Source organism: Camelus dromedarius, chromosome X, assembly GCF_036321535.1.
Source record: "Camelus dromedarius isolate mCamDro1 chromosome X, mCamDro1.pat, whole genome shotgun sequence".
NCBI classification, from domain to species: Eukaryota; Metazoa; Chordata; class Mammalia; order Artiodactyla; family Camelidae; genus Camelus; species Camelus dromedarius.
The window spans coordinates 3,389,482-3,405,595 of record NC_087472.1 but is presented as its reverse complement, the minus strand read 5'-3'; the positions used below and the strand labels follow the sequence as shown (position 1 = coordinate 3,405,595).

General features: G+C 38.1%; 1 protein-coding gene across 1 annotated transcript in view; it reads left to right on the top strand.

The window, feature by feature from the left end:
• Positions 1–16,114, top strand: part of PASD1 (PAS domain containing repressor 1) — a 94,702-nt gene that overhangs the window by 60,011 nt on the left and 18,577 nt on the right. Inside the window, exon 9 of the mRNA XM_064482895.1 lies at positions 15,150–15,219. Coding sequence (XP_064338965.1) covers positions 15,150–15,219 — 70 coding nt within the window. The remainder of the gene's footprint in view (positions 1–15,149; positions 15,220–16,114) is intronic.

Here is a 16,114-nt window from a genome sequence, read left to right as displayed (position 1 = left end):
CTTACTGCCTAGTGCAGAGATGTACAAGAAAAACAAAAATGATAATAAAGTCACAATTCCATGTAAGTGCCATCTAACCTCTTTCACTGTGCCTTTGTTCTTGTTTTCTGCAGGGACTAAAATGCCTTTTCCATCTATACATTGTGTGCTTAAACCCTCCTTCCCATTCAGGAACCAGGTCATTCCTCCTCCTCTCTGAAGTCCTTCCTACCTCCTGGGCACCTGGATTGGGAAGAACTCTCCCCTCTCTGCTTTCCTAGTGACACTGTTCACTTTGTCTTGAGATCACAGGGACTGACGTAGCTCTTCTTCTAGAGAATCAAAAGCTCTAAGAAGGAGGTATCCAAATTGCATTCAGCTTGTGTCTCCCTCAGTTCAGAGAGTAGCTTGTCTTATTCAATTAACTCACTTTGTGATTTCTAGGATACAAGTGTGTGATTAGCTGTGTGTCCACCTTGCCACTAGAAGCTAAGGGGACTGATTTGCAGAATGTAAAAGGAAAAGAAGGCCCAATTTAAAGTCATATCTCAGGGGGGAAGGGTATGACTCAGTGGTAGAGTGCCTGCTTAGCATGCATGAGGTCCTGGGTTCAATCCCCAGTACCTCCATTAAAAAAAATCTAATTTGCAGATACTAACTACTATATACAAAATAAATAAACAAGAAATTTATACTGTACAGCACAGGGAACTGTATTCAATATCTTGTAGTAAACTATAATTAAAAAGAATGTGAAAATGTATATATGTGTGTGTATATGTATATATATATATATATATATATATATATATATATATATAAATATATATATATGACAAAACTATTATACTGTACTCCAGAAATTGACACAACATTATAAACTGACTATACTTCAATTAAAAAAAGAATATGAAAATGAACCTAAGTAAATAAATAAATAGATAACCTAATTATCTACCCCCATCAAAAAAATAAAATAATAAAGTCATATGTCGTATCTATATAACCAACATTTAGGCCATCAGTGCTTTCATAAGCAACAAAGACACAAGAAAGTTTTTTTCTTTTAACATATGCTTGGACTTGACTGATTTCTGTTGCTTTATTTCTACAACTGGCTCAATAATAGTCATATAAAAGTGACAGAAGAAACACAGAATGTCACCTTCGAAAAATGATTGAGACGGTGAATTTTAAAGTAGGAAGATTGAGATGCCAAATAAAACATGGGCTGTTTGGCAAAACCTTATCATGAACATATATACCCAGACCAGGCCCTCTGGAGCCTCTGAAGTGCTGTGTCAAGGAAATCATTTTGACCGAACAGTGCTGAATTTTAATTTATAAAAATGTTCTTAGACCATTTCATACTGAAGGAAATATTTGATAATAGATTAATATTTTGATGATCAAATATGTGATATTATGAAAATAATGACATCTGCAAGTAAATACGGTAGCAGGTGAACTGTAAAAACTAGGACTGAGCTGTCAGTCCTAGTCCTTCAAATACTTTGTTCTTTTGGAGTAGGAGATGCATCCCCATAGAACGCTCTGTCCTCTGCTGGAAGGCTTGGTCTAAAAGGCTTATTAGTTAGTGGGAACAGAGCAAACCCTCTTTATATCTTACCACACAGTGCTGGTCTTAGTATAGTCTCTAGTCTGATTTATGAATTTCTCCTGGAATGAATTTTCCACAAATATATGATGGAGAACTCTGTAGCCTTGACATTCATTCTGCTTATGAATGTCTTTAGTGTTAGCAGCTGGCTTCCAGGCTGGGTTCCAGGCATGTTCCAGTGACTCACCAACCAACACTATATGTTGCCTTCTCTACATTTGAAAAAGGGGCAGACCACAGAACACTAATCAGATTCTAACGGTGCCTTCTTATTTGCTTAATATTTATATACTGTTTCAGAAGAGGCCAATAACAGCAGTATTCTTTTCAAGATGATAAAACCTTGAAAAACATTATTTTGGTTGATGACCTACCATATATTTTTTTAACATTTTTTATTGATTTATAATCATTTTACAATGTTGTGTCAAATTCCAGTGTTCAGCACAATTTTTCAGTCATTCATGAACATATACACACTCATTGTCACATTTTTTTCTCTGTGAATTATCATAACATTTTGTGTATGACCTACCATATTTTTAAAGAAATAGAGTTTTTGTTTACTTGGTGTTTGTCTGCTTTCTTTTTGTTCTTTGACATCAGGGCACCGCTCACCATAGACAACTTGCCCCTTGAGGTACTGGGGGTCATCAGACTAGGATTTTTACCATGTTGATGATTTGTATGTACTTTCAAGGTATTATGAATATTGTGTATTTCTTTTTTTTCCATTCTGGTGAGGAAATACCATAGAGTGCCATTAGATGTTTTTCCGCTTTTGATGTGTTTGTGGAAAACTTGTGTAACCAAAAAAAGCACATTAGAGAAGTTCAAACTGGCCCTTTAGAGAGTGATGTTTTCTATGAAATAGATGCAGTAAGCCTTTGGTGAAAATTTTACCATTTGGACTCCAGCCTTTGTAAAACACTGAAATATATGAGGGTTGAAGCATTGAGTTTTGTTCCTTTTAGTTGTGTATGAGTAGTGGTTGGAAGCAAGTCTGTTAACATAACTAAGACAGAGACTGAATTTTCTTAGCTATGTGATAAAAGTAATTACCTACCAGATAATTTTAAAAGGGACCCCATATTTTAACATTTTGTTTTAAATCTTCATATTCTAGTATGTAAAATCATCTGAGCTATTCTATATAAATTCAATTATATGTCAGTTTAGATATATTAGCTTCAGATATATCAGTTATTTATCAGCTATGTATCAGCTCACACAAACAATATGATTATAAAAGCCACAAGAATCTATGTCCATGGCTTGAGCAGGAAGAATGGGAGATGCTATTGGTAAAGTACATTTGGCTTACAGACCCTACATCATCCATACATGGGCCTTGATCTTCTTTGCATTTTGGCCAGGGAACAGTGAAGGATGTGGTGGTCAGAGTAGGGAATCCAAGAGAAAAGCCAAGTATTTCCCAAGCCACCTTATTTCACTTTCTGCCTATCTCCCAACCCTTGCATGCATGTATTCACACACACACACACTCAAACACACAACCCAAATATTTCCCTACTCTATCCTTTTTGACTCTGGTATGATAGGTCAGAAAATACATATTCTTTTTGTCAGAACTCAAACGTAAAAATTACCAGAGCCTTTAATATAGGATAGTCAATGGTATAAATGTCTCTATTGGAGAAGACTGGTAGATTCAAATAACAAACTCCTTCCATCCAGGATATCTGAATGAAATAGCATATTTCGCTCCTCCCATCAATAAAAAGAAAGACAGAAAAATTTTTGAGACTGAAAATGGCATTCAATCCAAAAAAATATTTCTAGAAGCAGCCACTCAGAAAGTGTTTCTATATTCAAATGCTAATTTTTTTTAAAAAAAGTGGGTGGATTTGTTATCTCTTTGTAAGCAGGAAACTAATCTTTAACAATTTCAGATTCATCAGGAGCTTTCCCAAATGAGAATAGACTGGGGATTCTTTGATGGGACTCTGAGTTTTCCACTGGATACCACAGTCATGGAAGGAAAGAAATCTTTCACTTACTTGTGTTTTTCAAATTGCAAGATGTCGTTTATTCATAGTCTTTCATTTGAGAGAAGTCATGGCCAGGTCCCGGTGAATTCACCAAAAACAAATTCTTGGAAAGTTTCCGGCCAAATGGTCAATTTGGAGATCATCCAAAGCCTTATGCCATCATCAAAGGTTTGGCAGCAGACTTCCCAATGAGCCTGGTCTGGATATCTTGGGAAAGCTGTCTCATCAGACGTCATCTGCTTCAGTTCTGGGAAATCACCAGATGACGTGCAGGCCCAGTCAGGGTCTGGTCTTTCTTTAGGAGTGTCATGTGAATTCAAGGGTCTGTTCCTTTCAGTTTGGTGGCACAAGGGTTGGTTAGCAATACTTGATAGAGGCCTTTCCAGCAAAGTTGGAGAAAGTTCTTCTGGAGGTGACTCTTCTAATAGATGAAACCTCCAGTTTGCAAAATGTAATGTTTAAGGTCTTCATCCCCCAAGTGCACAGTGTGAAAAGATTGCTTGAACAAAACATGTTTATTTTTAATAGAAGCAACTAGGCCTTTGCAGTTTTGGATTATCTCTCCTTTTATCAGTTGTGACTTAAAAGAAGCAGGAGCCAAGTGCATTGGGTGTCCTGTGACTATCTCAAAGGGTGACAGTTTGAGTTCCAGAAAGGGTGGATCTGTGAATTAGAAGGACTAATGGCAGTGCTTTTGGCAAAGGTATTCAGAGGGCTTCTACAAGTTTTGAGAATTGAATTTTGATAATGTTGTTAGTGCATTCAGCTAAACCAGAGGCTTGAGCTGGTAAGCACAGTGAAAGTGTAATACCAGCCAAACAGCACAGCTTGTAAAGCACCTGGCCAGTAAAATGGGTTCCTTGATCACTATGAAGTTCAAGAGGAGTTCCCTAGGTAGGGATAATCTTTTCCAAGATAAGTTAAGCCACTGAGAATGGAGTAGCCTGTCTTCAAAGGAAGGCCTCAGTCCAGTGTAAAAAAATACAGAGCATGACTAAAACATATTTATATCCATCAGATGGAGGAAGTTGTATGAAATCCATTTGTAGGACTTCAAATTGTCCATTAGGCAATTAAAAATGCCCAGGAGCAGTATGAACAGAATTCCCTGGGTTGTACTTAGAACAAGTGGGACAAGTGAGTTGTAGGCACTTTTCCTGGCCTTACTGATGTTTCCCCACCCATACTGGTTCTTCAAGACTTATCATTGTTGTTAGGCCAATGGTTTAATCCATGTACAGTGGTGAGGAGTGGGGATTTTTGAGTCTCCAGTAGGACTGGATTGTTATATGGTCCAAACCACAACTTCATTTTTTTTTTATCAAACCAACAATTGTTGAATTTCCAATCTTGTCTTTCCTTTTCTGAGGCCAATTGTTCGGCTTCTCTAGCCAGTTTTTCTAAATTATCATTTGGGGAAATATCCCTTTGGACCATGACAGAGGTTTGGCTGCTGTTGGTTCCTTGAAGGGCAGCATTCCTTGAAGAATTGTCAGTGAGGTGATTTCTCTTAGTTTCCAGAGAGTCAAGTTTAGAATGCCCCAGAATCTTAATAATAGCTAAAGTGGTAGGTTAAATCATCATGTTCAATAATTCCTGAATATACAGGCCATTTAAAATTTTATTTCCACTGAAAGTAAGGAAGCCATTTTTCTTCCACAGTATTCCAAATTGTGAGCTACTCTGAAAGCATATCTACTGTCAGTACAAATATTGGCAATTTTGTTCTTGGCTAAAGTACATGCCCATGTAAGAGCACACAATTCAGCCTGTTGGATCAAAGTAGACATAGGTAAAGATGCTGCCTCAGCAACATCAAAGGGCGTTGCAATAGCATACCCAGCACAATACTTGCCATTGTCACCTTTTAAATAAAAGCCATTACTGAACCGTGAGAAGTCAAAATTACCCAAAAGAATTTTCTGTAGATCATTACCAGGGGTCAGGAGGTGGTCTGTCAGGGTTAAGCTGGCATGAGGGACTTTGTCAGTGATGGAGGAGAGAAGACAAGTTGGGTTAAGGGTATTACAATGTAAATGTGAGGAGCAGTTAACAGAAGGACTTCATAGGAGGTAAGGTGCCTTGCTGAGGAATGTTGAATATGATGAGAATTCAGAAGAGCTTCTGGTTCATGAGGTAACAAAAATGTTTAAAGGGGATCCCACAATGATTTCTCAATGAATTTAACCAAAAGGGCAATGGTGGTGATGAACTCTAAGGCAATGGGGTATCCCTGTGACACAGGGTCCAGTTGCTGGCTATAATACCCTGGGGGTTAATGGTCATCCTGTGTTTTGGGGTGAGTTCCCCAAGAGCATTCCCTTCCTTTTCATATACAATAAGGGAAAAAAGGAATCTGATCATTGGGATGCCCAGGGGCAGATGGGTTCATCAAATTGTAAGGCTTTGAAAGCTGTGCCATACAGTTCATCCAATAAAATTGTGTCAGGGTTGTTATTGTTTAGTGAAACATCCAGAGATTTGGCCATAAGAGAGAAATTTGGAATTCAGTTTTGGCAATAACCAACTAGCCTGTGAAAACCTCACAGTTGGTGCTTAGTTTTGTGTTTGGGGAAGCTAGATGTAGCCCTTGTTGTGATATCAGATGTCTTGAATATCAAACCTGGGTTTGGGCAAACTGCAGTTTTTCTTTGGTGACTTATGTCTCTTTAAAGTTAAAAGCATTAGCAAATAGAATGCTGCCTTCCTGTGAGGAGGCTTGAGAAGGAGAACAAAGAAACAAATCATCCACATATTTGAACACAATAGAACCTCTAGGGAACTTTATGTCATTCAGATCAGCCTTCAGGATTTGTGAGAAATGCAGAGGACTCAGTAAAATCCTGAGGTATTACTATCCAGGTGAATTGCTTTTCTTCCCAAGTGAAGACAAAAAGGTATTGGCTAGCTTCATCAAGTGGAACACTAAGGAATACACTGCATAAATCAATTATAGTAAAGAATTTACTTTTGGTGGGAATGGATGTTAGTAACATAGGAGGGTTAGGAACAACAGGATGTAGAGGGATAACAGTGTTACTCATTGCTCAGAGGTCCTGGACAAAGCTCCAGTCTCAGCCCTTAGGTTTCCTCATTGGTAAAATGGAAGTATTACAAGGGCCAGTACAAGGGATAATGAGACCTCGAGCCTTGTAATCTTCTATTACAGGCTTTATGCTTTGAAGGGTTTCTTATAAGGTTTTGGTTAATTCTGGGAAGAAGTTTTGAAGGGTCTATTTTCATTTTGTTGGGAAGTGTGCTGCAAATTTTGCCAACATCAGTTGGAGATTTTGCTCATAAAAAAGTGGTAGCTGATTCAACAGGGATAAATGATCAGTGAGTGTTTCCAGAATCTGCTCTAACATCAACAGAGATGGAAAAATAAAAGATGCCAAAGGGTCATTTAATTCACCTGGTGGGTTACTTTGATGACCACTGTCAATTTCTAGAATGGTTTCCCCCTTTTAGGAGAAAGAAGTTCTAGCATGATACTTCTCTAAGAAGTCTCAGCCTAATAAATGGACAGGGCAGAGGAACTAATGAGAAAAGGGTGTGTGTCTCTCAAAGGGCCTAAACAAAAGGGAATAGGTTCAGTGACAGGAACCTCTTGAGGTTCATTAGAGATCCCCACTATTTGAGGTGTTTTAGTAATCTGAGGCAGGGGCTGTTTTATAGCAGTAGGGTTGAACACTGAAATTGTGGCTCCAGTGTCAATCAGAACTGGAAGAGATTAACTCCAAATCTGGAGAAATATTCTTCAAAGATGATTAGAAGTCCTCCCTCTTAATAGGAATGGGAGGACCCCCTGTAGTTCTTTGGAGCCCATCACTGGGGGGTTAGGAGGGCATTGGAAAGGCTAGTTAGAGAGCTGAAGCCACCTAAAATGCTTAAATTTGTAACAATCTCTTTTCCAATGCCCTGGCCCTTTGCAATAATAGCAGAAACTAGGGGAGTTTTGGTTTTGTTTAGGGGCCTTCATTTTCTGGGGTTGAAGATTAAGAATTTTGATGGTCTTCCTTGGAGGTGATTCATCTAGAGAGCCAGAGCTAGTTTGCCAGATTAACTAAATCTGGAGGGGACATAGTTCCCCATCCCATCTAGTCCTTTTTCACTAGAAATAAAGGTCCTGGTACAGTCTACTAATAAACATACAATTAAAAGCTACCCAGCTGGAATCAACATCTGAAGGAAGGCCAGATTTTTTTTAAATAATCTGAAATCAATTGTAATATTCATGAACAGGTTCATCATGTTTTTGTGTGCAAGCCTGAATTTTGTTTCAATAAACAGGCTTTGGAAAAGCCATAGGAATTGCTGGATGAAGTTGCCTGAGCCTGAACATATAACAAGTTAATGGGCTGGACTCCCAGTTCTAATTCTAGAGACCTTTCAGGATTTTCCCAATTAGTGCTTTTCACCCAATGCTGGGGCTGACTATCACCAACAAGTATATTGTCTAGTTGATGTAAGCCAGAGAAATCAGGTTGCTAAGTTTGAATGACTCTATTAAATTCCTCAGCAAATATGTGAGGATCTTTGTTTACTTTGGGGAAATCTTTGACTGTGGCTCTCAGTTCAGTTTTAGTCCAAGGAATATGAGAAATTAATGGTTTAGCCTTTGGATCCTCAGAGGGCTTAATTTAAAAGAGAGAGGTCCTGGTAAGTTCAGAGGAAAAGGGAGTGGGGAGAGTTTCAGAGAAAAGGGAAATTTTGGTGGGAGAATTGCTAAGGGAGAGATTTGAAGGTATGAAGGAGGCATAGATGGAGTAGGAGGGAAGGAGGAAGATGGCTCTGGAGGCTTTGGCCTTGAGGAGGCAAAGGAGAGAGACAAGATGGTGCCAAAGCAGAACCTAAGACAAAGAAGCCAAGGAAGAAGAGTCTGAGGCTTCAGGAGCCATTTTATCTGTCTTTAATCCTCTGTTTGCCTCAGTTAATCTTAAAATTTCATTTTGCAGAGGGGCAATTTTAGACTCCTGATAACATTGGGAAACTTCAAAATAGCAATCAAAATTGGAATTCCACTCAGTTCTGGAAAGTTTTTGAGCTATTGTAGTCCAATTCAATTTTAAGGAAATTAAGTTTGGGGATTTCAAAAGTTCCCCATAATGGTCATTGGTCAGATCAGTCCATTTAGTTAGAAATGTGAATGAAGAAACACTAAGAGTTTTTCAACATAAAATGGGCTGGAGTCCCTGTAGGAGGGGGATGAGGGGTGCCCTCAAAATACTTAGATAACTGGGACCCATTTCCTAGAGGTTTTTACTCTAAAGAACAATTTTCAAATTGATTAAGCAGCTTAAACAGCTTACAACACAAATGGCTGAGTTCAAATGGCTTGCAAGCCAATCCCAGCCAATCTTAAGGAAGCAGCGTGATCTTGGAGGAGCCAGGCTGAAGCCCTCCCTCCCCCACTTTTCAAACCAATCTCCAGAAGACAGTCTTTTCAAAGGAATAGGCTGAAGGCTGAACCAGCACAATTTCGTTTGAAACAGCTCCTTCCCAATGGAATTGGGCCAAAGGCATTCTCAGCCAGCTTTGATTGAAGCAATCTGATCTCGAGATCAGACCAAAGTGCCAAACAAATACTCACATACAGAACAAGGTCTTTTTCAGAAAAAAATGAAACCTTAAAATAGATCCTGAATAAAGCCTGGAGAGCTTCACATGAAAAGTGGGTGTGAGCCCAGGTCCAGGAGAAAGATGGGTTGATGAGAAAAGCAGTGAGCAACAATGGGCACAGTGTGGGTACCACACCTGTTTGCTCACTTGTGATGGAGCTATCATTGCCAGGAGTCTTCTCTGGTCCCTGCCAGGGCAAGCAAACTGTTGACCTGAAACAAGTAGATATTTCTCCAGCGAAGATGGGTTTATTCGGGATTAGCAGAGAATTGCAATTCGAGGTCTACAACCATGATGAACCACTTACAAGTACCTGCACAGCAAAGGAAGAACACTTTTATAGAGGGGAAATGAAAGTGGGGAAAGCTAAAGCAACCAAATAGTCCATGGTTTTTCATTGGCTGAGTCCTTGCCAGGAAAGAAGAGGAATCGTTCCTCTTCCTGCTGGGCTCTGCTGTCATCACAGGGTGTGAGAGCGCCCCCTTCTGGTTTCCGAACTCTAGTTAATTCAGGTTTCTGTTTATTATTACTACTTTTTTTTTTTTTAACAGACTTTACTCATTATTCAATTTATGGAGCTTTATTTTCCTCATCTATAAAGTGAGAATTATAACAGAACACATGTCATTGAGTTATTTTAGGATCCAAAAAGATAATATGTGTAAGATACCTACCACATGGTAGTAACTCAATAGATGATGGTATCTCCCCTGCCATCAGAGGTGAGATTGGTAGTGGGTAGGGAGTAGGGTTGGATAGAAGTTGTTTTATGATAACTGAGGGTGATGACGGAGCACTCACTTCAAGTTATTGATATTCTGAACTGATCAAAATCATCTCCTTTGGATAGGTTCCTAAAATAAACTAGCTCCATCTTTGGATAATGTAAATCTATTAAGATGACATTCTCCAATGATTTATTTACTGAAAGGTGCTATATTGAAAGAGAAGGAATATTTAAAGAGTAGTTATTTTGTATTAGGAAGGATTAGTTTGTACGTTCATTCAGAGGATATTTACAAGGGTGCATTGTATGCAGAGCCCTGTAGCCAGAAAACACCCTTCTTCCTCTCCCCATCCCTGCCCAAAGCTGAGTACTGGTCTAGGTGATGTATATCAATGGCAACTCTTGATTCCCAGCCTGCTTATGTGAACACTGGAGGGTCTGCTTCTTGGCTCCAAAGGAATAAATGATCGTGCATGCAGAACTCATCTCTGGGGAACACACTTTCTAGGAGAGAGAATTAAAATCACAAGAGAACCATTTTAAAGCAAATTACAGCATTATCCATCCCAAATCATATATTTAAGTGGAGAAGAAACTTAGAGGAATAGAGTGATCAAAGGCAGAATGGCTAATGAGGGCGTTTGAGAGGATGGTGTTGGACTGTACAATTACCAGTCACTTTTTCCAAACATTATTTTATCTTTACAAGATCCCTACAAGGTACACATTATGAGTCTCACTTTAAACACTAGGACATTGGAGCTCAGGGAAGTTAACAGACTTACATTAGGTCTCACAGCTAGGAAGTGTCAGAGTGGAGGTTTGAGCCCAAATATGTGTGACCCAAATTCTGTCCATCTTCCATGACAGCTTTGACATATTGGACACAATGGTGGGGGCTGGGGAAAATAGGATGCTGTTTCAGGCCTGATCCCTAAGTAACCACTTAAGAGCAAAGTGACTCTTGAGGAGAGGTAGGCTCTGGAGATGCTAGTACCAAGCAGTTGTCAGGGATGGCTGAGATGCAGTTAGACCTGAAGGAAAAAAAAGGATGTTTACAACTTGACCCAAGATTTCACATTTTAGATAAGGGATGATAGTGGGTTTCCTCTGTGAGCCTATGGACTAGCTTTGGTTAGAACAATCTTAAAAATTAGCTCCTTAAACTTTGGTCACAACCTGCAACCAAGAGGGGAAATCTGGTTTTCCTTTCTTCCATCGCTTCAGATTAGATCATCTCAGCTATAAATTAAACAAGCAAAGACATTTAGGATTATATTTTTACTGTCATCAGTTTCCTGATTCTCTGCCCCAACTGTTCAAAACACACCTTAGTTTGTACTGCATTGACACATGAAAGGACAATATTCATTGGATGTCTTTTTCATATTTACAGTTTCATTTATATAGCAAGTAGAAGTAGATGGTCTTTGAGCCAAGAACAACCTTCCATTAAAGTAATTCAGCAGTGTTGATTACTTTACCAATGAATATCAAACCTTGGGAAAAGATTTAAAATGGAGAGTGAGTGAAAAACATTAAGGGCCCAATTTAAGAGTAACATTTTGATATTTACATAATGAGACAGAAGTACTTTTCTTTGTAAAATTAGAAAGTTTTCTTTTCATGTAAATACAGCTAGGAAAGTGTTCTTCGATTGTTTTCTTTCTTTTTGAAAGTAACTGATGCAATTTGGAAAAGGAAAGTTCTGTTTGTATCTGTTCATAACCAAAGAGCAGTAATGGAGGAGACTGCAAACCCTCTGTTACACTTCATATCCTGAGCCTGAATTCATTTTATTCATGCATAGATTGGTTAGTTATGGAACAGTCTTTAATGTTTTTCCTTAAGTATGTATGTGTTTATTTGTTACTTGGACATTCTGATTTTGAGTCACACATTTGCCATCTATATTAACATATAGAGAAGCATGAAATGTTAATTCATGGAAGAATTTGGAAAACTGCTTTTCTTTATTTTCTATTTTTTTATATTCAAGCCAGTGGATTTAGAGCAAAACTTAATTGCCTCACAATGTTTTATTGTCAAAATTAGTGTCTTATCCAGTAAACACCCACTGCATCTTTTGATGCCGTGCTGTTGGATACAACCTTCTGTGACGACAGAAATGTTTTTTATTATTTATTTATTTATTTATTTATTTATTTATTTATTTATTTATTTATTTATTTATTTATTTTAAAGAGCTTTTAAAATTTATTATTTGTTTTTTCACAATTAAAAATTTTTAATTTTTATTTTGGGGGAGGTAATTAGGTTTATTTATTTTTTCTTGCTTTTCTTGTTTTGTTTTTAACGTTTTTTATTGATTTATAATCATTTTACAATGTTGTGTCAAATTCTAGTGTACAGCATAATTTTTCAAAAATGTTTTTTAATCTGTTCTGTTTAATACAATAGCCACTAGCCATATGTAGCTGCTGAGTACTGAAATGTGGCTTCTGTGACTGAAGAACTAAATTTTAAATTTTACTGAATTTTAATTTTAATTTAGCCACATGTAGTTAGTGGCTACCATATTAGATGGATGTTCATTCACATGCTGTTTATCAGGTATAAAGATATTTACTATTCAGAAGTCAATATGGAGTCATTTAATTGCTTGTAAGGAACAGATGGAAGCCTCAGCTGGTCCTTGGAAAATAATTGTGTCAAGCTAAGCACGCCTGGGGTGAGGGACATGTAAATATTTTAATGAATTGACTGGTCAGTTTGTTTATTCCTTTATGCACTCAGCAGATATTCATGAAAATAAAGTGCTCTTCATCATGGTGGGTGCTGGGGATATAAGAGCTTCAAAAGATGCACACTGCCTTCAAGAAATTCACCAGATAGTAAAGGTAGACAGAAAGTAACAAACTTTTATACAAAATAGAAAAGAGTTGAGAAAAAGGGAAAAGTCAGAGATAACTTGTGGTTTTCTGTCTTGGGTGACTGGGTGGAGGGTGGAACTATTCACCAAGATAGGAGACACTGAAGGAGGAGCAGGAGGAGGGGGAAGTGGAGGAGGTGGAGTCAGAGGAGTCCAACTGGAGCATGTAGAGTTGAGGTATCTGTTATATATCTAGACTGCATGTCCTAAAGGCAGTTGGATATATGGGTCGATGGGTCGATGGGTCAGGGAGAGGTCTTGGGATAAAGATGTTGGAGTCACCTCTAGTTGAAGCCAAGGGGCAAAATATGGTCTGCAATGAAGATAATATAAAGAACAAACAGGAAGTGAAAACAACCTTGAAGAAATACCAACACTTACTCTGCTAGACTAAAGTGACTTATAAATTTAGTCAAAGAAAAAAATTAAAAGATAAATAATAATATTTTTGGAATTTTATTTTTAAATGATGTATGGTTAAATTTATAAGTAACTCTGTTTATGTCTAAGTTACTTGATGCTGAAAGTCAAACCAGTGAGAAACACATATTAGACAGTTTATAGCCCAATCATCCACACAGATGACTGAATGAGCTCATTAACTAGTTGTGTATGCTATTTAAATCAATACTTTCTAAATATTATTTTGATACCAAAATATATATGGTGAAGGAAAGTACAGCATTTATTGCAGGGCACCAAGTAAGGTGAAAGGGCAGCTCATGTTCAAAAGACAAAAAGTCCCTGATGGCTTTCAGGGAAGGGTTTTTAAAGGCACCCTTTGGGGTGAGGGTTGCAGCTCATGGTTGGTGGTGAGGTAACAGGGTGATGTTTTGGGAATCTTGACCATCAACCTTCTGATTCCAACCAATCTGGGTTCTGTGTTCTTGTGGTCAGCATGTAGTTGCCATCCTCCTCCTGTGTAGAGGGTCTTAGTCTCTGCAGAATGACTCAAAGGCATGCATCAGATTCTTATGCATATCCCTTGAGGAGTAGAACTATGTTTTATAGCTGAACTGTTGCTTAGGCTATCATTACTTTTCTTGCTTTACTACTCTTCCTTTGTTTCTGCATTTCCTCCCTTCCCTAATTAGTAACTGCTTGAGTCTGCTCTTTGGAATTCAGGGAGGACCTAGGAGATGAAAGCCTTATTCTACAAATAAGAAATGGCAGGTGGGGACACAGACAGACTTTTGTACCTGGGAAGGCCCTGCAGGATCCTGCTCAGCTTCAAGTTATGAAATTAAGGCTTAAAACATAATCTTAGTATTAAAAGCAAGGTTTTTATTCATTCATATTTTCTCCCTCTCTACTACTTTCTCTTTCTCTCTCAACTTCTACTTATTTGGTGAAAAGTAAGCTAGTATTTAGACCTGAGTGCACCATGAAGCTACATTCTCTCCTTGGGCATCAAAATTCTAATTTTGATAGAAATGAATTGTTAATGAGCCAGAGAATCGAGAGTTTCTCTAATTACAAGAAACAAAATTCAATTTGGCCTGAACGCATTTTCTGTAATTGCAGTTGGTTTAAAACTTAAGAACATTCACTCATACACCTTGGCCTTTGGGGGAAAAAAAAAGCTTGCTTTGCTCACCACTGTCAAAAAGAGGCATTGAAACCTTGCAGTTTTCAGCAAACTTCATTCTGATGAGGGTCCAGATGATTTACTTTATAGATATGGTGCAGAAAAACTTTCTCTGCAGAAAAAGTGACACCTCAGAGATCGATAGTATTTATTAAGAAAAATAAAACAATTTTTTCTTGTTTGAACTGTTAAAAATAAAATTTAACTGAGCAAGTTTGAAGATCTAATTGGTTTTATTAGGTGGTTCATGAATTGGGCACCATCCCATCTAGGATCCAGAAGGGCATTCACAGGGGTTGTACAGAATGGAAGGTTTGTATAGGAGGAAGGGTGAGGCAAGGGAGCTATTAGCAAAAGAAAAGAAAGGATTATTTTTAGGTCAGGATATCTTTTGGGGAGGAAAGATAATAGCAAGGGTTTTATCCTATAAGTTGCCTCTTCTTCCTTTGAGGGATGGAGAGGGCCCACATGACAGATTATCTAATTGGTGCTAATCAGGAAATTCCAAACTAGATTAAGATTATGTCAAAACTGCAATTAGGTTAGGTATTACATCTAGGTTTGGTAGCATGGGCTTTAGCACAGATGATGCCATTTGGACCCTATGGTTTTTCTCTTTAACAGAACCTTATTTTTACTGTATTATAGAGAATTTAAATTTAAATGGCAAGTGAGATGTGTTTACCATTTCTCTTTTTGCCTATTTATAGAAGCATTCAAGGCCAAAGAATTTATGGAGTGGAATTCCTGAAGGCTGAACCTGCTGCTCCTGCCTCAGAAGTACGTACATGGAGAGCCATAGAGTAAAAGCTTGGACCCTTATTCCCATAATGGTGATTTTAGTTCGTGTGTTGCCGTTGTAGGGGAAGAAAATAATTTTCCGTCTACCCTTCTAGGTTCCTGGCTGAGATGCCCCTGTAATAAAAAGACAGTATTAACAGGAGAAAAACAAACAGAAGTTCATTAGCATATACATCTCCTGTATACATGGGAGAGACCCAGAAATACTCAGTAACTTTCCAAAATGGCCCAAGCGGCCATCTTAAATACCATTTTCAGCTAAGGATAAAAGAATATGTTGAGGGTGGGGACTTAGTTGTGGGGATACAGTGAATGAAAGTAAGGTTGTTATGTAGATTTAAGTCCTTACCTTCTGCATTGATAACAGTTTCTAGAAATTTAGAAATCCTTTTTTCCCCTGGTACAGAGAGGGAGACACCCTTACAAATGGAGATTTTCCTTCTAAATATAAGTATCTTTTACAAAAGGGTAACTTCTATTTGTTTTCACAGCTTCTCCTATGCTGCTGTTTCTTTAAAATAATCAGCTCAAAATAATCCTTATCCCAAGGGAGTGACAAATTCTGCTTGCCTTGACCACATAGGAAGGTTCTGACTTCAAGAAATACTCCCTATGGGCATAGCACATAAGTGGTGTTCCACATTGCCATTTTGTAGCCATTTCTCATTCAGAGCCAGTAACAGCCACGCTTGGAATGGTCCCTGTAGTAGCTTTAAAAAGAACTAAGCTAAGCTCTATTATGCCAGACATTGTTGAAGGTCTTTTTGACTTGTGAGTGCATTTTGAAATGAAAGGTTATTGAACTGCCTGTTACTGTAGGCTGGGTGATTAGACTCAAGAGATGGCATCATCCCATCATGAGTAGAACCCAACC